A 27038-nucleotide genomic window follows, 5' to 3' on the forward strand; every position below is an offset into this window, starting at 1 on the left:
TGAAAGACTCTAAAGTGTGTATTCGTGGTAATGTGAGTTATCAGTTGTGAAGATTCCTCTAGATAAGCAATCTTCACTGCAGGCACCTCTCATTATTTATCTCTGGTGCTTGGCAGAGTGCTTGGAGCGACTCTAGGCACTGCGCATACTCATAGATGCAGAAAGAGACTCCTCGACTGATGGGCAGCACATGGCTGTGCTTCCGGGTTTTTTGGTTTTAGTCCATGATTAAGGCCAGTAGTAAAGATGAAGATAAATAGCTTAACCGTTTGGCTGGGTCAGGTTGAATAACTGAAATGTGTATCTAGTCTCTGTAGAACAAGTCAGCATGTTTTCTTTCTTTCAGCTGTACACATTGAGAAGATAATGTTGAAAGGAGTCCAGAGAAAAAGGGCTGACAGATATTGGGAGTACACCTTCAAAGTAAGCTCCTCTCACCCGAGAAAGAGCCTCACACTGTGTTCAATGGTCTTTTGGAAGGAATGAAAATTGATCTTTGGAAAAACTAAATGGCAGGTTTGCTAACTTAAGAAAAGCTGTGCACATATCTGTGTTTGTCTTAATTAAGGGGATGTGCTGTTTCCGGTATATACTGCATGGTTTGCCCAGATTAAAAGATGTATCACGTTAAGATTGCTCTGACAGTTTGATTAAAAAGGAATAAGAGCCTTAGATTTAAGGCGTAAACAAACCTTTAGCAAGTGAAAGTAAACAGCAGTGTTTCGAACGTCCGGCGACAGGCGTCACCCTCCATGGCGGTCTTCCCTGGCGTCCCACCTCCTCTTCCTCTGCGGCTGCTGTTTCCTGGCCCTCGTTGCCTGCTCTGGTCTCTGGTTGCTCTGCTGCCCTTCTGTCCGTCACACGGTGTCTGACCGAGCACAGAGCCCGGCGCGGTCGGTGCCCGCGGCTCCTCTCTGCCTGTGGCCTGTGCTGTGGACCCTCGACCACAGCTCCCTCCTCCCTGCCGGGCCGCACCTGCTAGCCCTGCTCTTCAGGCGGGCCGCCCGCGCTGGAGCTGCAGGGCGGAGGTGTCTCTGTGCGCCCGCCCCTCGCTTCCTTCTGGAGGAGCTGCCCGGACGTCTGCGGTTCTGCCTCACGAAGTCGCTTCTGGTCCTCCAGCAGGAGGTCTTTCCCTTCATCCCGGGTGTGCTGCCATCATCCCTTTCCCAGGTTCTTGTACTTGGGTTACATGGTATTTCTTTCCAGAAGGCTGTCATCTCCGAGAGAGCAGGAATCATCATCCTCTGCATCTCACCGTGTCTGACTTGCCTAGTTTCGTTGAGTAAGTTTTGGGACTAGCTTCTGCCTTCTGTAGAAGCGTCCTCAGTTTTCAAATTTTAAGTCATCTCCACATCTCATGTGCATCGCGTGGCATTCGCCGCCAGCCGCTCCGCGCTCTTCGCTCAGCTAGCCCAGCTCTCCTCGCGCTGCTGGAGCTCTCGGCGCGTCCCTTCCGTGAGGCCTTCGGGTTCTCTGGCTCTGCACCATCTGTCGCCCCGGGTTGAGCTCCCGCCCGGGCCATTCTTGGCACCTGTCTCACCTGCTGCTCGCAGCCCCTGCTCCGTGCCCAGCGCGCTGTCTGTGGAGCCCTGGTCACTGACGGGCTCTCTCTGCTCACCGGCTCTGGTCTTACTCCTGCACTGGGCTCTGTCCACAGAGACCTCACGGTCTTGTCCTCTCCGTGTCCTTTCGTAAGAACAGTGTCTGACACCAGGAGCTGCTCAACGACCATAGAAGGCATTTAAAAGTCATACCCCGTTAATAAGGATATTTGTTTGAGGGTTGCTGGGTAAAATTTTGAAGGTATTGTTAAGTATTTGGTTAATTGTGGCATGAGTAGTTGCTAAGGCTTATGTGTTACATAGTTCAAGTATTTACTCAGCTCAGATAATTGTAAAGTAGAAATTATTAGTGGGCCACCACTGAGTCCATTGAATTAAAAGTATCCAAGAAGTAGGTGGGTAATCGATCTTAGTTCTGGCTCTTCTGCTTGCTTAGAGTTGGAATCTATCAGTTAGCCTTTTGAGTTTTAGTTTCTCCGTCTGCAAATGGAAGGAGTCATATCTGCCTCATCCACTTTAATAGGACTTTAAAGCATTAAGATAAAGATGATGAAATCTTTTCCTAAACTATAAATTCCCATAAAAGCACAATACAACACTACCAAGGAGGGGCACGGAACCCGGTACTTCTCTTAAGAATGTGCACTTAGTAGGTTTCAGGAGATAGAATTTTCTTTTTCTTGGGGCTTATATCTACACTCTCCAAGTGTCCTTTTAGAGTCCTACAAATTCTCCAACAGGAACGTGAGACATTCCCCTTTCTGAAAAAGTACTAAAATGTAGTCACATTCATAGGAGACAGCTTTTTTTGAAAACCATGCAATTTGAAAGAAATTTTTAAGTAACATGTCAATATACAGTTAATTTTAACAGTTTTGAACAAATTATGATAGCAGATTAACTTTATATTTCTAATTTGTTGATATTGATAAAGTTTAAGTAAGGTCATCTGTTTTACACATGGCTTTTTTCCAGTCAGTTCTTGCCTGAGAAATAACTGTATAGTATGTGTTGTTGTTGTTTTTTTCTTTTTAAATCAGGTAAATTGGTCTGATCTTTCAGTCACAACAGTAACAAAAACCCACCAAGAACTACAGGAATTTCTACTGAAGGTAAAAATACAGATTTTATTGTTAAAATGATTTTGATATCATACACAGAATCCAAAAACTTTAGCACCAAAGTAAACACCAGGAGTATTAAAACATGTATGTAGAGGTTGATTTACAACTCTTCATGAACATTAGCTGTAGAAAATGTCATATTATTCTAAGCATAGATGTTCTTACGTTATATTGCTAATATAAGGAATTGAAGGCTTTCCACATTTAAAAAAAAAAAGGAACCTTATTATTCCCAGCTTCTTGCTGAGACGTATGTTGTTGGTGGCGATGTGCCCAGCACCCAGTAAGGTCTCTCCTCTGGGTTTCCTAAGCTTTGACTGTTCTTTTTCTTGACAGATTTCATTTTTTAGTCATACAACTTCTTGAAAGCTTAGATTAAAAAAAAAATATATATATATATATATATATATAATTATTAGTCCCAAATAGATAACTTATCCTTCAGAATCACAGTAATTAATGACCCCCTGTTTAGCCAACATTTGAATACAGTGTTTTTTCTGTAAGACCAGTGCCTTATCAAGTTATATGAAATAAGTGGCAACATAGTGTACTTCTAGGAACGAATTTCCTATTATAAAAATATCCTTTCAAGTTTACCATATGTCTTTTTATTTCCTGTTTACCTTCCTTTTAAAATCATCTGCAAAATGTAAGAGTAAAAACTGTCCCCTTCACAGTGCTCCCTAACACTCTCTAACTTTTGCGAGGCTGATGGGTGGCACTTAGAGTTTGCTGAAATGTGCAAGAGGAGGCCGGGCCTTCCAGCGCCTTTTCCAGTTCGGTGGCCGCCTCCCCTGCTGCTCAGCGGCAGCTGTGGCCGGCACCTGGATTGTTCCTCTGCCCCAGAAGGGCAGCTCCATGGAGGCCAGGTGCAGGTTTCCTCCTCCGCGCTGTATCCACAGCGCCCGACACAGTCCTTAGAACACGGTCGGAGTTTGCACTGTGTGTTAACTGCACGAATGAACGAATTCAGGAGAAGAGTTACAAAAACTAAATCGTTGCGAGGTTTTGTAGATGGTTATCCATCAGGCCTCAGTGTTTTTAAAGAAGAGCTTCTAGCATGCTGAGCTCGGCCAGGACTGAGCTGGGGCTCCAGAGGTGGGGACTGTTTGTGTAAAACTTGGAGTTTTGCCCCGTCGTTCCCACTTAGCTCTTCACTGGGAGTGTAGCGTTGGCAGTCTGCGGTGGCCTGAGCGTCACCTGTGAAGCAGGAGGCACAGAGGTGGTAACTGCAAAGGCAGGCCGCACTTTGCAGAAGGCTATTTGAGCTCTGGGAAATGCTCCATTTAACGGAAGCGCCACGCTGTGGGTATCCGGGAGCGGGAGGGAAGTGGGGTGAGCGCTTCGGGAACCCCCACCCCGCGCGGGGACGCCCCGGGGACCCCGCCCTGCTCAGCGCTGCTCCAGGCTGCGGCCCTGTATCCGGAAGGTTTAGAAAAGGAACGGCTTTGGGGTGATGTCTGAGCAGGAGGCACTTACGTCCCTTTTATGCCCCTGGTTTGTGACGTATTTGCCAGTGAGAGAGGTGACGCTGGCCGGTTTTTGTTTCCTAGCTTCCCAAGGAGTTGTCTTCGGAGACTTTTGACAAGACCATCCTCCGAGCCCTGAACCAGGGCTCGCTGAAGAGGGAGGAGCGGCGGCACCCCGACCTGGAGCCCGCGCTGAGGTGAGGTCTGCACGCACCCAGTGAGCCTCAGGCTGCCCGTGGCCGGCCGGGGCTGAGGACGCGGCGACATCTCTGCAAAAGTTATATTAAAGAAGTGATTTTTTCTTATACTTCCCTTTAGAAACACCCTTGACTGTTCTGTTCTGTGTGGCTGGGCCGTGGCCTCAGCACCATAAGTCGGGTTCGGGACGCGGGTCCCAGTTGGTGGGCGTTGGGTCAGTCTCGATGCCATTCATGCCCTTAAGAAATGCAGCAGTTGTAGAGGAGGAGGAAGACGGAAGAGGGAGGAAAGTGTGTAAAGGAGGAAGTGAGTGTGTGGCGGAGGCGGCGACGAGGCCAGTACAGGGCCTGGGGTCTGCGTTCCCCTCCGCCTGCGCTGTGGGTCAGGAAGACGAAGGCGTGGTAGGGAAGCATGCGCTTGGGGTTGGACGCCGTCTGTCATGTCGCAGTGCAGTCTTGTTTTCCTTCCATAATTCCGCGAGCAGGTAATGGCCGCTTTTCGTCCTGTTTGGGTGTAATTGCTCACTCGTGGCCCTGTGGCAGTGAATCTGACGAGCCTGCATGCTGATTAAAGCCCCTGCCTTGTCTCGATACGACTGTCCTTCTGACCAATTAGCTGGTTTGTAAACATAACTGGATAAATAGAAGCCTTTGGATTTTAGTCCCCAGCCTTTGGTACTGTGTTCATACCTGAAATTTGGATGAGCTCCGTACTTTGCATCTGTTTCTCGTCCCTCTCTCCGTTTCCCCCTTTGTCTTCCTGTTGTGTTTACCTCCACGTTTTGAGTTCCAAGAAGCGGTTTTGTCTAATGCACAAGGAAGCTTCAGTCCATAAGGGTCAGCTCTTGGTTTGGTATTTAATGATTTTGTAACTAATCAGAATGGTAGGTCTGAAACCTTGGGGAGACAATAAGAACTATATTTTTGAATGAGCACTTAGTGAAAAGGGATTTGTGTGTTGAGCAGGGGGACAGTTTAATGTGTGTGTACTATTTGAGTCTCATAACCTTGAAGAATGTTGATATTTCCTAAGAGGAAATTGGAGCCAAAAGGCCACATGCCTTGTTTAGGGTGACTCAGCTTGTAAGTGATTGGGCTGGTGTTCACGTTCCAGGTGAACTTCCCATCAGACTGTGCTGCCACTCTTCCCCCTGTGTAGGGAAGGCCTCCACATGGAGTCCCCTAATGGCAGGGGCACAACACGAGGGAAGCTGGTTTAAAGACGGCGGCTTAGACCCATGGTGTGGTGCACGCGAGGGGACCCAGCAGCCCCGCACCTGAGTCTGCAGCCGTACTTGTGACCAACCTGGTGGTGTCTTGTAGCTTCCAGAACTCTCCCCCTCCAGACTTCCCCGTGTCTGTGTTTTCAGGGAGTGGGACGGTTCCTTCATGGTGCCGCCAAATGGTGAAAAGTAACACCCGTGAAGACGGTAAAGAACCTGCAGTTGTTTTTCTGAGCAGAAAGGTGACTGTTAATAACATGTGTTGGGTCAGAATTGAAACCTTATCACTAGATTATATAAAGTTGAAAATAAGCCTTTTTATTAGATTCTTGTAAATAAGTCTTTTATTCATTCCCTCCTATGGGAAATACATTAGTGAACAAATATTCTCTTCCTTAGGAAACAGTCTTTTGTACCTGAATTAAACTGCCAGGTGGTTTGTTTACCGTCTCACCTATCTTGTGGGTTTATTGCATGAAATTAACCAATCTCTTTTCTTTTTACATGCAGGCAGCTATTTTCAACTTCATCACAAGCTTTTCTACAGAGTCAGAAAGTACACAGCTTTTTTCAGTCCATATCATCTGACCCTCTACACAGCCTCAGTAAGTGTCTCTGCTCCTCTGTAGAAATCTGACATTTTTCTGGCCTGGATTTCTTGCTTTACTATGCCATCCTGTATATGGGATTGCCATTTTAGTTAAGGTCAAGTAGCATACAAATTAGAAACATTGGTAGTTTTTAGTGAACTTTCACTGCAGTTTTAAAGAAAGTAACTTATGAAAGCTAATGTCACAAAACAGTAATGACCTGCATGTGAAAAAGTCTATAGAAGAGGGGATATATGTATATGTGTAACTGATTCACTTTGCTGTATAGCAAAAACTTAACAGCTAAATCAGCGGTACTGTAATGAAAATTTTAAAAGAAAAAAGCATAACATCACAAAACAGGGGCCAAGTATCTCAAACTCGTGGGCCTTCCGGATCCTCAGGCCCCTTTATAGACCTGACTCACAGCTTGCCAAGACACCCTAGTGCAGCCTGGATGATGGATAACCTCTGACCTCTACCCCTGTTCCCATGAGGACCTCCCCAGCCTCCCAGGCTGGAAGCTCTGGCCTTACCCTCTCCGCATTTCCCCTCATGTCCAGTCATTTAAGGACCAGGCTGCACCGGACAGAGGACATCTTCCTTCTTACTCTTCTCAGCAGTCCCACCGCCAGGCCTGTTTTTCATGCACAGACTGTGCAAAGCCGCACTTCTCTCCGATTCTAGTTTCTCACTGCATTGTAACCACCCCAGGATTATCTTGAGGATCAGTGTGTTAATCCTCTTGTTGGTGTTCAGTCATTAAGTTGTGTCCAACTCTGTGACACCATGGACTGCAGCACGCTAGGCTCTCCTGTCTTTCACTGTCTCCTGGAGTTTGCTCAAATTCATGTCCATTGAGTCAGTGGTGCTATCTAACCATCTCATCCTCTGTTGCCCCCTTCTCCTTTTGCCTTCAATCTTTCCCAGCATCAGAGTCTTTTCCTTGAGTCAGCTCTTCGCATCAGGTGGCTAAAGTATTGGAGCTTCCATCCACCCTCTATGCAGAACATTAAACACCTACTGTGAGGCTCAGGCCCTGTCATGAACATCCTTGAGCCTCCTCTCCCCAGCTTAAAGCGTTGGCAGCCACTCAGTACACCTGGCCATTTCCTATTCCAGGGTCTTGCTCTTTTGCACCCTTTTGTCACAGTCTGTTAAGATCACACCTGTTTTTTGGGACCCAGCTGAAATAGCCACCTCACAAGGGTGTTTCCCAGCCTCCTTGTGTGTTCCTGTGGTCTGGTTTCGCCCTCATGTTTCAGCATTCATCACAGTCTGCTTTGCATTTGGTTTTGTACACATCTATCTCAGCTGCCTTTTCTAACAAATATTTTGCCAGTAACATCAAAATAGTCAGTGCTTTCTTCTTGAACCAAGTGTGATTTTTTTGAATGAATATCTATAAATAGCATCTGTTTAATTCTAAAGAAGCATTGAAGCTGGAAGTTAAGCTTTTAATTCAGATTTTAGCAAGGCTGCCTAGGAAAATGTGCTCAAGTGAGTAGTACACACATAAATAAGAGAAGACTAGTCTGGAGAGTTCGGCAGTTTATAAATTACATGAGCAGTGCTAAAGAGGCTGGTAGATTTTTAAGATCTCAAATTGTGTGAAATCAAGATAGTGTATTAAAGGATATGTTTTGAAATGGTGGAAAATCTCAAGTTATTTCACCAAAGAACATATTGCTGGCAAAGTTCATTTTGCAGCCACTCCTTTAAGAAAAGCCTTCTCTAGTAGCTCAGACGGTAAAGCATTCGCCTGCAGTACAGGAGACCTAGGTTCGATCCCTGGGTTGGGAAGAGCCTCTGGAGAAGGAAGTGACAACAACCACTCTAGGATTCTTGTCTGGAGGAGGAGCCTGGCGGGCTGCAGTCTGTGGGGTTGTACAGAGTCGGACATAACTGAGTAACTGACACACTTCTAAGAAACGACAGTTCCATCCTCCTCCTGCCTCCCTGAAATAGCAATATTCCGCATTCTGACATCCGAGGAAACAGATGTTAGACGCCCGAATGACTTACAGTGGTGACCTCTGCAAGCCCTCTGGTCTGTCTGTGACGGAGAAGCGATCCGGCTCATGCAGCGTGTTCTGAGGGCCCGGGCTGGCCCGCGAGCGCTGAGCACGCTCCTGGAGCAGGAGCACTGCTACAGCCGCCTGATGTCGCCGCACCGTCCTGTCGTCCCTGAAAGGGGCACGAGGCGTACACAGCACAGAGGCTTAGAAGCGCCGGCCCAGCCCATCTCCTCACTGTGCGCCGGGCACGCGGGCAGGAAGCCTCACCCAGTGGCTCCAGTCCTGCAGCTTCTGTGGGGAGAGCTGGCTGCATGGCTCAGGGCCCCCACTCCCAGCTCGAGGCTCTGTGCCAGGTCCCCTTGCATTCTTCAAGGTCCCAACTACTGGAGACGCGCTCTGTACCAGTAACTCCAACTCTCAGCTTCTGTGGGAGAAAAGTAATCGTTACACTGGTTCATCTCACTATGATAATTTCCCTAAAAATTTATGATATTTAATATTTCCTGCAGATAACCTACAGTCCTCTCTGAAGACCTCTAAGATATTAGAGCACTTGAAAGAAGACAGCTCGGAAGCATCGAGTCAAGAAGAAGGTAAACGTTGATTCCCTGGGATGAGTCCTGCACAGTGTTGTTGCAGGGGTAGGTAACAGGCCGTCAGCGCAGACCCAGGGACTGAGGGACAGAGTGTGGGGGCTCGGTGTGTGAAAGGTGGCACTTCAGAGCAGGGGCAAAGTGTGTGTGATCAGTGGTACCGGCTGGCTTTCCAGTCAGGAAAAACTATATCATTAGATCCCTACTTCTGTCGTGCACAGAACATTTCAAGTGAATAGCACATTATATGTAACATATAAAAACTTAATGTAAAATATAGAACTTGAGTTTTTAAAGGTTAGTACTGTGGGACAAGAAGGCTTTCTGGACGAGACAGAGCAGCATGGCCATAGGGGAGATCTTTCTGTTCTCAGTTAGAGCTCAACATGTGACAGAAAGCCACACTGAGGACATTTGCAGGGTATTTACAGGTGAAGACTACAATCAGACTATACAGTCTTCTAAAAAATCATTGAGAAAATCAGTCTGGTCAGCAACATACGGAAAGATAAAAATAGGCAATTCACAGAAGAACTTTGAATGGTTCAGCCCCCTGAGTAGTCGAGAAAATGCAAATGAAAAACAATGAGAAATGATTTCATACCCATCAGATTGGCAGACCGTTTGGGAATTCAAGTTTGGGAATTATCAAGGATATGAAGTAAGGGGAATTCTCACCCACTGTCAATGGGAGTTTAAATGGGTGCAAGTGTTTTGGACAGAATTCGATGCTGTCGTGCAGTTGGAAGCGGTTCCTACTGCTCCCCAGCATTTCTGCTTCTGTGAACATTGTCGCCCGTGGGCTCAGGGGCCAGGACTCGGGCCATCCCAGCAGCCTGTGGGGGAACAGCAGAGCCCTGAGTGTGACCCGAACGTTTCCAGTGTTGATAAAGTCACAAATGGACTGAGGCGCGTTCCCTCTAGGTGGCAGTTAAAATAAAGGATATTCAGAGTATATCCAAACGTGGCACCACTGTGTTTTTGAATACACAGATGGGTAGTTAAACACGCGCACCTCAGCTAACCGCTGGAGGGGGAGGGACTGGAATGCAAAGGAGGGAGGCATTTAATTGTTCTGGGATGTTTCCTTTCTTAATAGAGGAAAATACAGAGCTATCCAGGAGGTGGGTGCATGGGTATTGGCTTTATTAATACGTGTTTTTCTAATATATGAGGCACGTCATTTGTTTTCATGATTTTAAAAAAAAAAAAGACCTGAAATTCAATGTTGTGGTTTTGCAGTTTAATGCTCATAGTCAACTTTTGTAGTTTTGGACAAATTTGATCTGCTATTAGGTGGAACATGTTTGAGAGGATATTTAAGGAAGTTCAGTCACTGACTGTGTCTTTGGGAAATTGTTTCTTTGAGGAATTTTCCGTGAGCTTGGAAGCACTCGAAGTGGTCTGTCAACACTGTTACGGTCATAAATCAGCTGTGGCCTCCGTTTGGATTTTGCAGAAGGGTGTGGTGTAATAAATTGCTTTTTTTCCTCCACTCTAGATGTGTTACAGCACGCCGTAGTCCACAAGAAACATACCGGCAAAAGCCCCCTTGTGCAGTAGGTATCTCTTTCCTAAACCGTGCAGGCCGCTGCCTGTTCGTAAGTCGCTGCCGCGCTTGCTTCCTGAGACTCAGTTGCCGTTCTGCCGTTTGACTGCTTGCTTTTATTTGTCTTGGCTTTAGCTCGCTCTCCTTGCTTTCGGGTGTTTTTTATTCTGCTCTGCTCTTGTGTTAGCCACGATAGCTGTGCGGACGCTGTTTCTCGGTCCTTGCAGCGGTCGCCTGGAGGTTCTCCTGTGTGCTGGCAGCTCATGCAGGTCTGACCGCGGTTGCGCTTGCACCGCTGGCCCGTGAGGGCCTAGCAGCACTGTGGCCTCCCTCACCTCCTCCTCGCTCACAGACTGTGCCCGTCATGCGCCTTGATTCCCTTCCAAACTTCATGAAGCCTTGTTTCATTCGTCTTCAGATACTGCCATTCCGTTGTTCCTCATTCCTTCCAGGGTCTGAGCATCCTTCTAACTGAAGAACATTGAGAATTTCCTGTTATCATTGTCTGCCAGTAATGAGCTCACTTTGTTTTTCTCAAGAAGAAATGTCCCTCTCGCCTTGCCTTTTGAAAGACATTTCTCAGATAGGACATAGGACTGCAGGCGGGTAGTTATTTCCTGTCAGTACTCCGAGCGCCGGGGTCACTGTCTCCATGCCTGGGCCTTTGGTCCCTCACTTCACCTCCTCTCAGCCCGGTTTGATTTCTGCTGCAAAGCACCTAAAATTGTCTGTGTGACTTCCGACCCCGTCCCACAGCCGTGTGGTCCTCTCCAGGCTCCCGCCACGAGCCTGTCGCCTCTTGGCCCAGGGGCTGTGTGGGTGCTCTGGGCCTCCGTGGCCCTGGAACTGGCCGGCTCAGAGCAGGAAGTTCCTTCGCCCAGGGCTCTGCCCTCATTGGTGGGAGGCTCCGGTTCCTGCCGCTGGGGAGGTAGCTGTGGGGGCCCCAGGGGGCTTGAGCCTTTGCAGCTCCTGGCAGCCCCAGTGGCAGCCCCGCAGGCTGGCTCCCCTTCCTCCCATCTGACTTGCCCCCTCCTCCCTTGCTCCTGCTTCCCAGATGCCCGGCCGTGTCAACCATGTCACCCAGACTCTGCTTCTAAGGGGAGCTCAAGATTGCAGGTAGCCATCATCTCCACCCTGTTACTCTCTGAAGGTTAGGGTGCTTCTCCAGACCCGGACTGTGTGTTTGAATTTTCCCATTGTCTGGCTTTCAGCAGCTCCCTGTGACGAGCTTGCAGCTTTCCGTGAGTGAGCCCCCCCTCCGCAGCCCTGGGTGCCCGCAGGCCAGGCTCCACCGCAGCCCATGCGCTCTCTCGGGCTTCTGCTGCTGCTGCATTCGTCCCCTCTCCACGCCCCAGTCTGTGTTCTCATGACCAGATTTCCTCGTCTCTGAGTTTTTTCATCTGTTTTCCATCCATTGAATTCCTAATTTATTTTACAGTTCTAGAATTTAAATTTGATTCCTTTTCTATTTTCCAGTATTCTTCCAAAATTCTGTCATCCTGTAGCTCTTGACCAGTGTTGAGCACTGTTAGAGTCCGTGTCCAGCAGTTCTCTGGATTCTCTCTGAGTCTGTTTCTGTGGCCTGTTCCTCTTGATTTCCAGTCACATTATGCTGTCCCTTCCCTTGCCTTAGACACACACAGTCCGTAGCGATTCTCTCAAGATTGGGGTTAGTACCCCAGCTGTGAGCCATGTGGAATGAGTCCAGAGATAGACTGTGCCTTTGTCAAGCTCCTCAGAGACAGGTATTAATTAATAAATAGGCGAGAATGCTACGTACGGGCTTACTTTCATAGTTTACTTTTTCCCTTAGAGCTATTGCAAGGCATTCTATAAAAGACTAACGCACTGGAGAAAGGGCTGCCATCGCTTCCTCATTCCGTGCTGGGTGGGTGGGGTTTCTGAGGACAGGCCTCGAGCTGGCACGGACTCTCTCGTTTGCTAGCAGTGTCGGTGCAGGCTGTCCCCCGGTGGACGGGCTCCCCACGCAGCATGCTGAGCAGAATGGAGTCATGGATTGGAGGAAGCCGGCCTGTGCCGCCGCTCAGCACCAGGAGCAGTGCGTGGCCTTAGCTGACCAGGTACGGGGGTGGCCCTGTCTTCTGCCATGCGGGTCAGGTGGTGCTGCTGCACCTCAGTCACGTCCTCAGGCACTGTGAGGCCCACTAGTGTATCTGGTAAGAAGAAATGAAGGAACATTTCAGTGTAAGACTTCAAAGTTAATTGGAATACATGACCTAAGCTCCCCTGGGACCTGAAGATGTGTATTTATATCAGTTTTATTACTCAGAAATGCTAATACATTTTATTGTGATGATGCCAGAAATGATTCACTAGGGATACACCGTTATGCCGTTTTTTGCTTTGAAAGAATTATTCACATTTTGGTTCCTGTCTCACTGTGGAGATGTGAACTTTGAAAACTCTCTTCCCTCGTGAGTTGTTGGGCCAGTTTGCCGGCACTCCCAAACGTGATGAGGAAGCACTTGCTTCTCAGGTGCTGGTACAGTGAGAGAGCCGCGTGCTCCCCGGTGTGTCTAGGCACCGCGGCACTGCGAATGCAGGGGCGATGCTTACTGGGGCCACTCTGGAGGGAGCCACCTCTGGAAAATGGACCTGTATTACTAGAAACACTCAGGTCCAGATGTGAGCCTTTACTGGGCTGTGTTTTTATGGACTAAAGCACTAAAACATACTTTGAGAAATCGTGTGATTAAAGTCATGCTTCCTGACGGCCGACTTTCAGGTCCGTCTGCTCATCGTGTTTCTTCGTCTGCTTCAGGGCCTGCACCCTTTCTCTTAGAGTTGGCGCAGTCGTGAGTTTTACCGACCTGAACTTGACGAGAAGACTGGTAAACCTGTAGCAAATACCAGTTACTTGATTGTGTTTTTTTAGTGACAAAAAGAAAACACACCCATTTTATTAATACAAGCAAAATACAGAGTAGGTGTTTTTCTCATGATTAAGCATTTGTCAGAAAACACACAAATTTTAGTGGATCAAGTAGGTAACTTCAAAAAAGACTGAAAATAAAAATGTGTTAAAACATACAGTTGGGATTGTGCCATTTTAGTGTCTTGTATCAGAATAAGAGGATGCCTCCTTGAGTATGGCTGAGCTTTGGTCCAGTTACTTTTTTATTCTTTTCCGTAGCATTCAACTGAAAAACGAAGTTTATCTTCAATAAGTAAGAAGAAAGGAAAGCCACAAATAGAAAAGTAGGTTTAATTTAATGTTTCCAGTAATAGAAATTGGCCAGAGAAGACAACATTTGATAATAGACCTGTTTAGTTTATGTAGTGTAAATAGTATTTTTCTGTTAGTTTTCTTTTTATTTTTACTCTGGACTTCTTTTTTGTAGTTCTAGATAATCAACACCTGCACATAATAAAACAAGGCTGTTGTCGTGTGTCACACTCAGCTTGGAGGGACAGCTTCCAGCCCTGCACACTGAAGGGTGGACTTTGCATTCACATATACCTTACTAAGCTTTTTTTTTATTGTTGAAAAAATTGAGGGGAATTTTATTAGTATTGTACTTAATGTGTTCTCTAGGGACTGTTAAAAAAAATGTTGGTAACATGTATGCTTTTGGCTTAGGGAGAAAATTAAGAAAACTGACACTAGATTGAATAGTAGAATAAATGGTATTCGCATCTCTGCTCTTCCGCACACCCACGGTGGTTCTGTGAAAGGTAAGGGAGTTTTTCTTTGAATTACACATCACCTAAATCTATTTAGCAGGGTACCTGTTAGAGTGGGTGTTGAACTGTTGGGTCAAAGCCTCACACACATTTTCCCTGCATTGATATGAGTAGTAATTTCTGAATTAACTCCATGAATACTTCAGACGTATTTAATGCAGGAAGTTTGGTCTGGCCTCGGAGGTGAAAGGACCTCTGCCGCAGCGACGCTCTGGCCCCTTCTCCTCCCCCAGCAGCAGCGGTCTCGTCAGGGGTCTCCTCTTCAGCCACTCCCTGCTCCAGAGCAGAGGCCGCAAGACCTGAGGGGTCTACCCAGCCCCACAGAAGCCTGCACTCTTGCGTTAAAGTCATCTTAAAAAACCTCACTGCCTCTTTCAAGCTTTAATGACCATTCTTTGTGGAGCTTTTTGGGAATCACAAACTGAAGTCAAGATAGCAGGAGAAATATCAGCAACCTCAGATACGCAGATGATGCCGCTCTTAGGGAAGAACGTGAAGAGGAACGAAAGAGCACCTAGATGAACGTGAACGAGGGGAGTGAAAAAGCTGGCTTGAAACTCAGCATTAAAAAACGTGAGATCATGGCAGACAGCAGGGGGAAAAGTGGAATCAGTGACAGGTTTTCTTTTCTTGGGCTCCAAGATCAACTGCAGATGGTGACTGCAGCCATGAAATTAAAAGACACTTGCTCCTTGGAAGAAAAGCTGTGATAAGCCTAGACAGCATATTAAAAACCAGAGACATCGCTTTGCCAACAAAGGTCAGTCTAGTCGAGGCTGTGGTTTTCCCAGGGTCATGTATGGGTGTGAGAGCTGGACCATAAGAAGGACCTTGAGAAGGCTGAGCACCATGGTGTTAGAGAAGACTCTTGAGAGGCCCTGGGACTGCAGGGAGAGCAGAGAAACCTGGGGGGCCAACTCATTGGAGTAACTTCTTGTGTTGTAACACTGCAGTGTCTGAGATTCCCATGGTGATGGCAGCTGAAAGAAGGGGGCGCTGCTGAAACAAGGGGGACAGGAGTTCTCGGTGGAGGACTAGAAACAGCTCCTGCCGGGACTCCCTGTCTGTTTGCTCCTGGTTCGTTCTCTGCGCTGCCTTCTAAACCACATGCTAAATCAGATCATCTTGAGTTAAGATTCCCGTCAGGTATACGCCACCCTCATAGCATCACTCTGGTCTCATATGATGTGGGAACTACATCCAAAAAGGTGGTAACAGTTTCTTCCCCTTTAGCTTCATACTTTCAGAGATGCATGTGGACTTTGACCTCAGACAGATGAAGGTTTGTGTCTGTACCACCCCTCAAGTTTCTTAAATTTGTAAAAGAAGAATAATATCCACCTCACCAGATTGTAAGACTTAAATGTGACAACATATGAGAAGCATTTGGCTTGCGTCAAGTACCAAGGTGTTCAGTCCTGTAATTCCTCTTGCCTCTTGGAATAAGTTAGAAGCAAAGATGCACTGTCTGGGTTAAGAACTTCTGATGATCGATCAGACTCTTAACCCCTTTCTTTACTTTCAAATATTACGAAAGTGCAACCTCAGGATTTTTAATTCAAGATTAACCTTATTCTGTCTTGTTCTCTCTATATGCCACTGTTTCATGTGTGTGTTAATATTTATTTATAGAGTAGAGCTAAAAATATTTTGTGAAACTATTGCCAGGTATAGCTGAGATGTTTGCTGACCGAAGATTAAAGATAAAACCCTCTGTTTATCAATCCCTTTGAAATACTGAGGAATTACCCTTAAGATTTTTTTAACAGAACAAACACACATTTAGTAAATGTAGATGCTATATTGAAGCTGAGAATATTGGGTCCTTTGATTCATGGATTGTCCAGATTTTTAAATAGTTTGAGATTAGTGTTTGTAACTTAAAATTTAACTTCTATTTTGGGTAAAATACATTTATGTAGTTCGAAATTCTGAAGGTACAAAAGGGAACAAAATAAGTCCCCCGGCCCCCCGTATGTTGTCTTCTCCCCGAAACAGTGCTGTTCATCATCTGTGTTTTCACAATCTTCGCTTTTAAAATCTCAAGCTTTAATCTTTCTACTAAAGAGAAGTATGCCTTACCTCACTTAGAGTGTGAAGAACCTTTATCCAATTGCATTGCCCATGTTTCTTCCACCCCATTTTTCTGTTGGCTGATGGCGGCACCGAAAATTTGGGGTTGATCTCTCAACTTATTTTAAATTATAATGATTTAAAGACCTTCATCTTTCTTTAATAACTCATTGTGGGTCTTCTGTCTGATGCATCTAAATGGTTCTTAAGTCTGTCTAGCTTCTTTTTGTCCATAAATACTAATAACTAGATTTTTATCATTAGAATAGTGGCTAGTGTAAGTTTTTTCCTCTTTGTTGTCTTAATAACATGGCACCCCATCCCATCACTTCATGGCAAATAGAAGGGGAAAAGTGGAATCAGGGAAAACAATAAGTAAAAAGTTTATCAGTTCAGTCCAGTTGCTCAGTTGTGTTCGACTCTTTGCAACCCCACGGACTGCAGCCTGCCAGGCCTCCCTGTCTATCACCAGCTCCCGGAGCTTGCCCAAACTCACGTCCACCAAGTCAGTGATGCCATCCAGCCATCTCATCCCACCCTTCTCTTGCTGCCTTCAACATTTCCTAGCATCGGAGTCTTTTCCAATGAATCAGTCTTTTGCATCAGGTGGCCAGAGTATCAGAGCTTCAGCTTCAGCATCAGTCCTTCCAAAGAACATTCAGGACTGATTTCCTTTAGGATTGACTGGTTTGATCTCCTTTCAGTCCAAGAGACTCTCAAGAGTCTTCTCCAACACCACAGTTCAAAAGCATCAATTCTTCGGTGCTCAGCTTTCATTATGGTCCAACTCTCACATCCATACATGACTACTGGAAAAACCATAGTTTTGGCTAGATGGACCTTTGTTGGCAAAATAACGTGTCTGCTTTTTAATATGCTCTGTAGTTCGGTTATAGTTTTTCTTCCAAGGACCAAAGCGTCTTTTAATTTCGTGGCTGCAGTCACCATCTGCAGTGATTTTGGAGCCCAAGAAAATAGTCTGTCACAGTTTCCATTGTTTCCCCATCTATTTGCCATGAAGTAATGGACCGGATGCCATGATCTTAGTTTTTTGAATGTTGAGTTTTATATCTCCGTTTAAAAGGGAAGTTTGTGGAATAGCCTTTGGCATAGTTAATGATCCTTACCTTCCTCACCTTCTGAGTCCAGAGCATCACATTTCTTTTTTATTATAAAAATTCCAAAGACTCCACACAATTCTAAAACACCTGGATTGTCAAAAACAGGAAATTATGTTCACTATAGATTTAGATTTATGTATGTATTTCTTTGAGAATTGCAAATTAATCTATGACGCTTGAGTGATTAAAATTTTTACTAGCTATATAATGTAAAGAAAATAGTGCACTGAATTATTTCATTCTGAGAAATAGCTGCCTCACCTCCTTTTTTTTAAACACTCTGAAGCCTACCCTGTGCAGTAGTGAAGGCCTCGCGGCGTGGCAGTGAGCTCACTCTCCCCAAGTGGTTTGTTGCTGGTGTGTTTTTTGTCCCAGTCCATCATTTATTTCTGCTTAGAACTCAGGGGCTACTCAGTCTACTTCATGGGAAGCAATTTAATCTTTTCAGATATTTTAGGCATAGAAATTTTAACTGAAAGGCATTTTCGGCAGTCAGCTGTACTCTTGAATTGTTTTCTTTTGTTTTTTTTTCTTAAGAAAGAGTTTTGTAGTATGCTCTGAGGCGTGTTTGACTTAAGTGGTTCGATGTGGTAATAATAGGCAGACCCTACAAAGAACATTAATTCTGATTTTTAAAGTCAATAAGATTGACTATTTTCTCTGCCTTTGTTTTACGAATGTATTTGTCAATTATTTTCAGTTAAAATTGTGTTTCAGTAATGGATTTTTACTTTGGTCAAGGGCCAGTTTTTACTACATAATTATAGAAAAACTGAAAAAAATTTACAACTGTAATTTCTGATGGTTCAGCTCAGAAATTTATTTAACTGAACAATTCTACTTTTTAAAAAATCATGTAATTTTCAGATGTGAGTTTGGACATTGGATCTGGACATGACACGTGTGGAGAGACATCTTCAGAGAGTTACAGCTCTCCTTCTAGCCCCCGACATGATGGAAGAGAGAGTTTTGAAAGTGAAGAAGAAAAAGACAGAGGTTTGCTCTTTGGAAGGGTGTGGGGGAGGCAGAGGGAAATGTGTGCTCTAAAATCTGTCAAACAACTATTTTTATGGTACTGAAAATGTCATTATTGACTTTAGATTAATTCTTAAAGACCATTGACTTAGCAGTTTCTAGTAATGTTGATTTTTTAAACCTGTTTCACTGGAAATGATATTAAAGAGAAGACAGAGTCGTAACAAAATATAGAGTCAGTGTAGAAAGATTGAAAATTGCATATTGTTAGAGGGATGCATAATTTTTGTGTCTTCCTGATTGACCATCTTTATCGTTATGAATAGCCTTCTTTTGTCTTAAAGTCTGTTTTATCCAATGATAATACTATAGCCACTTTAGCTCTCTCTTGGGTGTTTGCAGGACACTTCTTTTTCCATCATTTTACTTTAAACGTGTTTGTGTCTTTGATTCTAAAGTATGTCTCTTAAACACATCTTACAGTTGGATTATGATTTTTTTAAGCCATTCTGCCCATCTCTACCATTTGGCTGGCTTGTTTATGTATTTAAGTTTAGTGTAATTAATGATAAGGTAGGATTTCTATCTGCCATTTTGTTTTCTGTATGTACTGTATCTTCAAATCCTCCTTACATGAAAGCTCAGAGTCAGCCAGAAGTGAGAACTGAGAGCCACCTTAGGTCTTTACTGGACGGGCCCACAGCCCTGCATATGAGCGTGGCCTTCGAGATTCCCAGGGATACAGCTAAGGTTTCCAGAGCTTCCTGTGGACAGCTCATTCTTCAGTTCTTTAAGTTTTTTGGTCAGACTCTTGTTAGTCCCAACTGGCAATGCCACCTCAGGCAGCCACGTTGGTAACCATTCGCCGCAGATGGCGACAGATGCCTGTGGGCATGCCGCTGTGAACGTGGCGGCTCAAGCTGCTAGCCACTCAGGCGCATCTGGCTCTGCTGCCTCGTCCCGTAGCCCGCCAGGCTTCTCTGTCCATGGTATTTCCCAGGCAAGAATGCTGGAGTGGGTTGCCATTTCCTTCTCCGGGGGATCTTTCCCACCCAGGGAATGGACTTGGGTCTCCTGCATTGCAAGTGTCTTTGTTGTTGGTGGTGGTCATAATGGGGTTTTGTTAATAAGACGTTATACTTTTCAAAGTCATCTCAGAAAAGGAAAACCTATCTCTAAATTGCTAGATGAGTCCTTCTAATGAATGCTCAGAAAACCATTTGAGATCAGTAAAAATCATGGGGCCATTTGCTATGACTTAAGATGACTTAAAGCCCAGTTCATTTAGAAATTTAACTGATCATCTGAAAAATGTTAACAGCTTCTTTTGAACTTAAATATTATTTTTAACTCCTACTTGTGTGAAGGTACAGATACAGATATAATGCCTTAAGTAAGTTACTAATGGAATACTTTTTGTTTTGCAGAGTTTAACAAGGAACTCCTCAGTTATTAAGGGGAGTTTATATTAGAACCATTTATTCATAAGTTGAATCTCTTCTCTCTAATAAAAATTATTATTGAGTTAGTAGTAGTGTTGTTTACATTCTAGGTCACAAAACAGGTTCTGTTTAACCTTTCTCCAGGAAGTATAGTATGATTTGTTTTTAGAATTGTTTCTAAAAGTTTTAGCTTCTTAGCTGAATATAGCTGGTTACTACCTTAGTAAATATAAGCATTTTAAGTACATAATGCAATTCTGCTTATATTTGTGAGCAAAAAGATGTTAAATGAGGTACTGCATTTAACTGGATAGTCTCCATACATAATACTGCAGTATCTGGGTTTATGATAGTTCAGGCGCTCCGTCGTGTCCAACTCTGCAGCCCCATGAATCGCAGCACTCCAGGCCTCCCTGTCCATCACCAACTCCCGGAGTTCACTCAGACTCATGTCCATCGAGTCAGTGATGCCATCCAGCCATCTCATCCTCGGTCGTCCCCTTCTCCTCCTGCCCCCAATCCCTCCCAGCATCAGAGTCTTTTCCAATGAGTCAACTCTTCACATGAGGTGGCCAAAGTACTGGAGCTTCAGCTTTAGCATCATTCCTTCCAAAGAAATCCCAGGGCTGATCTCCTTCAGAATGGACTGGTTGGATCTCCTTGCAGTCCAAGGGACTCTCAAGAGTCTTCTCCAACACCACAGTTCAAAACCATCAATTCTTCAGCACTCAGCCTTCTTCACAGTCCAACTCTCACATCTATACATGACTACTGGAAAAACCATAGCCTTGACTAGATGGACCTTTGTTGGCAAAGTAATGTCTCTGCTTTTGAATATGCTATGTAGATTGGTCATAACTTTCCTTCCAAGGAGTAAGTGTCTTTTAATTTCATGGCTACAGTCACCATCTGCAGTGATTTTGGAGCCCCCCCAAAATAAAGTCTGACACTGTTTCCACTGTTTCCCCATCTATTTCCCATGAAGTGATGGGACCAGATGCCATGATCTTCATTTTTTGAATGTTGAGCTTTAAGCCAATGTTTTCACTCTTCACTTTCACTTTCATCAAGAGGCTTTTTAGCTCCTCTTCACTTTCTGCCATAAGGGTGGTGTCATCTGCATATCTGACGTTATTGATATTTCTCCCAGCAATCTTGATTCCAGCTTGTGCTTCTTCCAGTCCAGTGTTTCTCATGATGTACTCTGCATAGCAGTTAAATAAGCAGGGTGACAATATACAGCCTTGAGGTACTCCTTTTCCTATTTGGAACCAGTCTGTGGTTCCGTGTCCAGTTCTAACTGTTGCTTCCTGACTTGCATATAGGTTTCTCAAGAGGTAGGTCAGGTGGTCTGGTATTCCCGTCTCTTTCAGAATTTTCCACAGTTTATTGTGATCCACACAGTCAAAGGCTTTGATAATTAAACTGTGAATTAAATATTGTACTTTGCCCCTTTACACCAAAAATGAAGAAATCCAGGGGAAGTCTATATTGCATTTATTTCTGTTTACAAGCTTAAGAGTGCGTAAGAATGACGCAGTACTAAAAGGAAGCGTGGTGCAGTTTTGCGTCTGCCGCGTGGCTGTTTGGTTTTAGGAGAAGCTGCAGTGCCCTTGTGTTTCCCTTGCTTCTTGTGTTCTGGCGTTTACTTTATGGCTGTAACGGTAGCTTTACGTTTTCGTTCTCCCACTGAAGCATTTAAAAGGAAGACTATTCCGCTCTAGGAAAACTGTCTTCCCTTCTCTCTCTCTAGATGTTTAAATTAAATATGGTCTTGATTGAACTCCTTTAAATTGTATAATTCATGAGAGACAAACATGAAGACCTCGCATTTGGCAAGCAGTACAGCATATAAATCAAATGAATTGCCTAAAATTGATTAAAGGTAAAAGATACCTGATCCCTTGTAATAAAGGTCTGTGTTTATACTGTGCTTCATCCAGGCTCCATTAACCTTTTGTTTCTTACCTGTCCAAGGGTTTTTTAAGATATATATTTTTTAGAGTGGTTTTGGATTTACAGTGAAATTGGGGGAAAGACACAGAAATTTCCTGTGTAGTCCCTCTTCTCACACGGTATCAACATCACTGACTAGAATGGCACATTTGTTTACCAAGGATGAACCGAGTTTGACACAAAACTGACTCTGACACGTGATGTGTCTAAGGGCGCACTCCTGGTGGTGAGCCTTCAGTGGCTCTGGGCAAATGTGTGAGGACACAGATTTCACCGTTACTACACCACACAGTGTTCTCACTGCCCTGAAAGTCCTCTGCTCTGCTGCCTCATCTTCCCCCGGGCCTCCACCCCCGGCAACCACCAATCTTTTTATTGCCTCCTTAGTGTCCTGCCTTTTCCAGAATCTCCATATTTTTCAAATAAAGTCCATAGAAAGCCAAAAATTAAAAGAAGGTTAGCTCAGTAGTCAGGAAACTGAGGGGGATACATTTATTGGTTTTAAAAGTCAGGGTATATTTTTAGGTATACTTAAATTTTATTTCTAGCAGGATGGACTGGAGAGGATGCTTGTGTTAACATCTGTTTACATGTTTCCCTCAGACACGGACAGCAATTCCGAGGACTCTGGAAATCCCTCGACAACCAGGTTTACCAGCTACGGTTCTGTCGGCCAGACGGTCACGGTCAAGCCACCTGTTCAAATCGCTTCCTTAGGAAACGACAGCGCAAACCTTCTGGAAGATCCCTTAAGCTCAGCCAAGTATCAGCATCTTTCTTTCATGCCAACTCTACACTGTGTCATGCACAATGGTGCCCAGAAGTCGGAGGTCGTGGTGCCTCCGCCCAAGTCTGCTGATGGCAAGACGATCGGGATGCTGGTCCCCGGCCCTGTGGCGCTCTCCGCCCTGCGGGAGCCCACGGACCCCGCGGCCCTGGGCGCGCTCGGGCCGGCGGCGTCCGCCGGGGACTCGGAGAAGCCGCTGGAGCTGCTGGCGGCCCCGCTGCCGCTGCCCTCCGGCTTCCTCCCGCACGGCGGCGGCCCCGCGCTGCACCTCACCATCCAGAGGCTGAAGCTGCCGCCCGGCCCCCCCGAGAGCTGCGCCCTGAACCTGGCGCCGCCGCCCGCCGCGGGCCTGGGCGCGGGCTCCGCGAGCGCCACCTACGGCCCCGGCCCCGGGCCCTTCCCGGGCTCCCCCGTCGCTGCCACGGACCCCGTCCCGAAGGCCGCCTCGCCGGCGGCGGGACTCTCTCCAATGGTGCCTCAGCTGGAGGGCGGCGCGGCGGCCGCGGCCCCGCCCGCCGGCGTGAAGGTGGTGGTCCCCGCGGCCGCGCCCGCCGCCTTCCCCGGGCCGGCCGCCACGAGCGCGCCGTCGGGCGCCCCGAGCCCCGCGCCCGCACCCAGCGCGAGCCCCGCGCCCAGCACGGCGCAGGGCGACGGCGCCGCCTTCCTGGGCGCGGGCGCGCTGCTGGCCCCGGCCGGCGCCTGCGGCTCGTGCGGCCGGCGCTGCGGCTGCGGCGCCGGGCTGCCGCTCGGCGGCTACTACTACCCGGGGCCGGCGCCCGGGCCGCTGTACCGCGTCTCGCCCTTCTTCAGCCTGCCTTCCCTCTGCAACGGCAGCTACCTCAGCCAGGCGCCCCAGGGCAGCGGCGGCCAGCTCCCCTTCTTCCTGCCTCAGGCCCCGTACGCCAGCGGGCTGGTGCACGACCCGGTGCTGGGCGGCCAGGCCGGCTACGGCGTGCAGCCGGTGGCGGGCTTCGCCCGGTTCTACTCCGCGTACCCGCACAGCGTGGTGGCCGGCTCGGGCGGCACGGCGCCCAAGAAGAGCGGGAGCGCCTCGTGCTACAACTGTGGCGTGAGCGGACACCATGCGCAGGAGTGCAAGCAGTCGTCCATGGAGGCCGGCCCACAAGGTAATCACGAGAGCACCCGGAGGACTTGTTTCTGAGGGGCCGGAGGCGTGCGGCTCCGTGGGAGCAGCAGGAGCCGCCGGTGTGTCCGCAGGCTGCGCGCGCAGCGACAGCCGAGAGGTGCAGGCGGCCAGCCAGCGTAGACACGGGCCCCGCAGCTCAGGGCAGTTCAGAGGAATCCAGCTGCCAGGGAAGGAGGAAACCGGAAAGGCACTTTTTAAGGGATATAATGGGAATTTGCAAAATCTCTTTGGTAGCAGCACTTTTTTTTTTTAAGCAACAATCCCGTTTCATAGAGTAAGCGGAAGTTTTAAATACTGAAAAACTAGGAAGTGGTAGTCACCTGACTCGGGAGATCCTTCGTTGTTTGGGTCTGTCTGTGCACAGGCAGACGACCTCAGGCGTGCTCCCTTCTTTCCCAGCCGACCTTAGTTTCCAGTGCTGTCACATTTTAAGGCACAGAACAGTTAAGCACTGCGCTTTCCTGGTGGCTCAGAGGGTAAAGAATCTGCCTGCAGTGCAAGAGACCCGGGTTTGATCCCTGGGTCGGGAGGATCCCCTGGAGAAGGGAATGGCAACCCACTCCAGTGTTCTTGCCTGGAGAATCCCATGGACGGAGGAGCCTGTTGGGGATACAGTCCATAGGATGGCAGAGTCAGACACGACTGAGCGACTAACGCTTTCACTTGGGTGTGTTAACACCACAGGAAAGAAATTTTTCTTAAGTACAAGTAGGATGCCAAATTCAATGGAGGCCTCAAACTGTTAGGGTTCAGCTCACACGGAACTTTTGCCGTTTTGCCAGATCTCGACACAGGAAAAGGGTCTTGAATTGGGAGTGTTTGCTTGGAGTTTTTGAGGCAAAGTTGAGTTTGATAGCTTTAGGTTGAACTTAAAGCACAAACTTCATGTCGCTAGGACTTTCTGGGTCACGGCAGAGCGGAAGGCGCTGCCTAGACGGAGGGGCGGGCCGTCTGACGCTGCGTCGTGTGTGGTGCCTTACAGCAAGTGCACAGTGACTTAGCAGCTCTCTCTCCCGTTTTAGGCTCTTACAGGCTGAGATACGCACCTCCCCTCCCCCCTTCTAGTGACACGTTGGATTCTGCAGACTGAAGTAAAGCTTGCCTCCTTCATACGCTGAAGTGCGGGCAGTCGGGGGGGGGGGGGTGGAGGGGAGGGAAAGGAAAGGCGTTTCGTTTCGTTTGTGTTTCTTTGTCTATACATTTCCTAGATTTCTATGCAGTTGAGATTTCTCATTTCTCTTGTACGGATGTCCAAAACAAGAATGCATTGCTTTTGAGCCTCTGGTCTCCTGGTTCAACAACAGGCTTATCTGTATGATACGTGTAATTTAAACCTTCAAACAAACTATCAGAAGGAAAACCTTGATGTGTGCTTTTTTTTTTAAAACACTGAATACTTGCTGTGTGCAATGTTTACTGAATCTTTGAAACTGTGTATTTGACCTTTTTTCATAACACTGGTGACAGTCATATGGTTTGGGGGGAAAAAAACAACAACTTTGCTTCTTCCCCAGCTTTTCTCACTTTGGCCCTAATCTCCACGTTTTTGTCCCACCTCCACTCTTGACAGCGGCTGCCGGAGTGGCTGGCCCTGCACTGTCCACACTCTAAACCGCTCTGCGTAGTATCACTCAACGGTAAAATGTTTCACCTTCACAGTAAGGGAGAATCCAGTTCCCCAGGCAGTGTGTGCATATGTAATAAACACTTCCATGCACACACACCAGTGCAGCGCTCGTCCAGATGAAGATGGGAGTGGAAGACAGGAAGAGGTAGAGCCGGGTGAGACTGAGGAGACGTGGCACACGAAGTGGGCGAGGAGCTTTTTCTTTAAAAACAGAAACTTTTTTACTCCATCATACGTTTTTAGCCTGTTGCTTCAGAGAGACATAAAGTGAACAAACTCGTGTGAGTGTGGTTCTCCTGTGTGTTTGTGTTTGTAACGAAAGCCAACAGCCAATTTTACATGGAGTCCACCGCAGTCTACCACTGTGTCATGTAAAAGACACTTACGATTTCTTTTCCTTACACCAGCTGTCACAGTGTTCTGTTGTGTTTGAAATGTGTACGGTTTATTGTGATCTGAACAGAAGCTCTGCGTTTCCACAAAAGTCAGGTATTTGTTCCTATCCTGTCTCTCGTAGCAAAGTCGCTTTGATAACAGTTCACCACTGTGCTCGGTTAGAACGTGAAAGACTGAATTCTTGGTGTGCTGAGATGGTGTTGGTCATGTCAGTGTCCCGTCACTAAGTTTAATGCTGCTGTTCAAAACGACTGTTTGTTTGTTTTTAAAGCTGATCTATGTACTAAATTGCTTCCAGGTAATTTTTGATTTCCTAAAGTGCACTGAGGTTATCTGGAAGACTGGGTGTAGGTTTGGACCGCTGCCATCAGTGGCCCGGAGCAGCCCCCGGCGTTGAGCCTTGGGGGTGAGGGCTGGGGGTTGGGTGTGCTCGCCCCACCCTCAGTGCAGAGCAGAGGCGGCGAGTGTTTCTGTGGGGTCACTTTGGTGGGCAGCAGAGGAACTAAACTATCTGGCCTTGGCTCAGAAACCTAACAGGTTGCCAGACAGAAGGAAACACTTGAAGTAAGAAGCTTCCTGTAAAGCTTCATAGGTAGAGTTTATATTTATAGCACCAATGTACATTTTGAAACCTTCTTTCAGGGGTGGGAGTAAAAGGGGAAGAAAGGGGGGGTGGGAGAAGGGGTAGGCGAAAGCTTTAATTTAAAAAGAAAGTTCAACGAAAGGAAATTATTTTGATTAAATATATTTTATTTGGGTATTTTTGGACCATATTATTAAATTAATTGTTAAGCTGCAATCGAGCTGTGGAAGTGAGAGTTTTGATAAGCCCTGTATGGACCGCATTGTGAATCACTTGCCAGTTGTACTTTATGGAGCTTATTTTATGATTTAAAAGACTGTACTGTATATAGGAGGTATGTTACCTTCTCCTTATTTGTATGTTTACCATATACTTTGATATTTGAAATGTTATGTACTGGAAAGGCCACTTATATTTCTAGAAAAGATTGGATTTTATGCAACCTTTTTTCCTTGAATTAACAGCAATAAAAAAATGAAAAATGGCTTCAGAATTGTGCTTTATTGCAAATGTAGCAGTGAAGAGAGGGGGACATCATACCCGGTGGGTTTGGAGTTGTTTTTCCTTTTTAAAGAATCAACCAGTTATTTCCCTGTAATGTGGGCAGTGAATCCCCTGGTTATTTACCATCTGGGAATCCCAGCCACCCCAAGCAGCCTGCCTGACTGTACAGGTCACCCGCGTGCCCACTGCAGGCAGAGCCTTGCCCGGCCCCTCCGGGGGTCCCGCGCTCAGGGTGCGGGTCTGGAGCCGCTCGTGCAGGCTTCCTCCGTGCCCGCCGGGCGGGCCACGGGTCTGGAGAGATGGCGGCGCCCCCTGGTGGCCCGCAGGAGCCCGCTCCGCTAGCCGGCGGGCAGGCCCTCCCGCGGCGCGGCGGTGGCGCCTGTCTGCGGGGCGT

General features: G+C 46.7%; 1 protein-coding gene across 1 annotated transcript in view; it reads left to right on the forward strand.

Moving 5' to 3' along the window:
* ZCCHC2 (zinc finger CCHC-type containing 2) overlaps positions 1–26624 on the forward strand; it is a 56704-nt gene extending 30080 nt beyond the window's left edge. Inside the window, exons 3-14 of the mRNA XM_018039367.1 lie at positions 347–423; positions 2603–2674; positions 4243–4355; positions 6089–6183; positions 8696–8779; positions 10281–10338; positions 12274–12409; positions 13483–13547; positions 13930–14024; positions 18095–18223; positions 22204–23514; positions 24557–26624. Of these exons, the coding sequence (XP_017894856.1) occupies positions 347–423; positions 2603–2674; positions 4243–4355; positions 6089–6183; positions 8696–8779; positions 10281–10338; positions 12274–12409; positions 13483–13547; positions 13930–14024; positions 18095–18223; positions 22204–23514; positions 24557–24624 (2303 nt within the window). The 3' untranslated portion in view covers positions 24625–26624. The remainder of the gene's footprint in view (positions 1–346; positions 424–2602; positions 2675–4242; positions 4356–6088; positions 6184–8695; positions 8780–10280; positions 10339–12273; positions 12410–13482; positions 13548–13929; positions 14025–18094; positions 18224–22203; positions 23515–24556) is intronic.

The sequence above is a fragment of the Capra hircus genome, chromosome 24 (genome assembly GCF_001704415.2).
Source record: "Capra hircus breed San Clemente chromosome 24, ASM170441v1, whole genome shotgun sequence".
NCBI lineage: Eukaryota > Metazoa > Chordata > Mammalia > Artiodactyla > Bovidae > Capra > Capra hircus.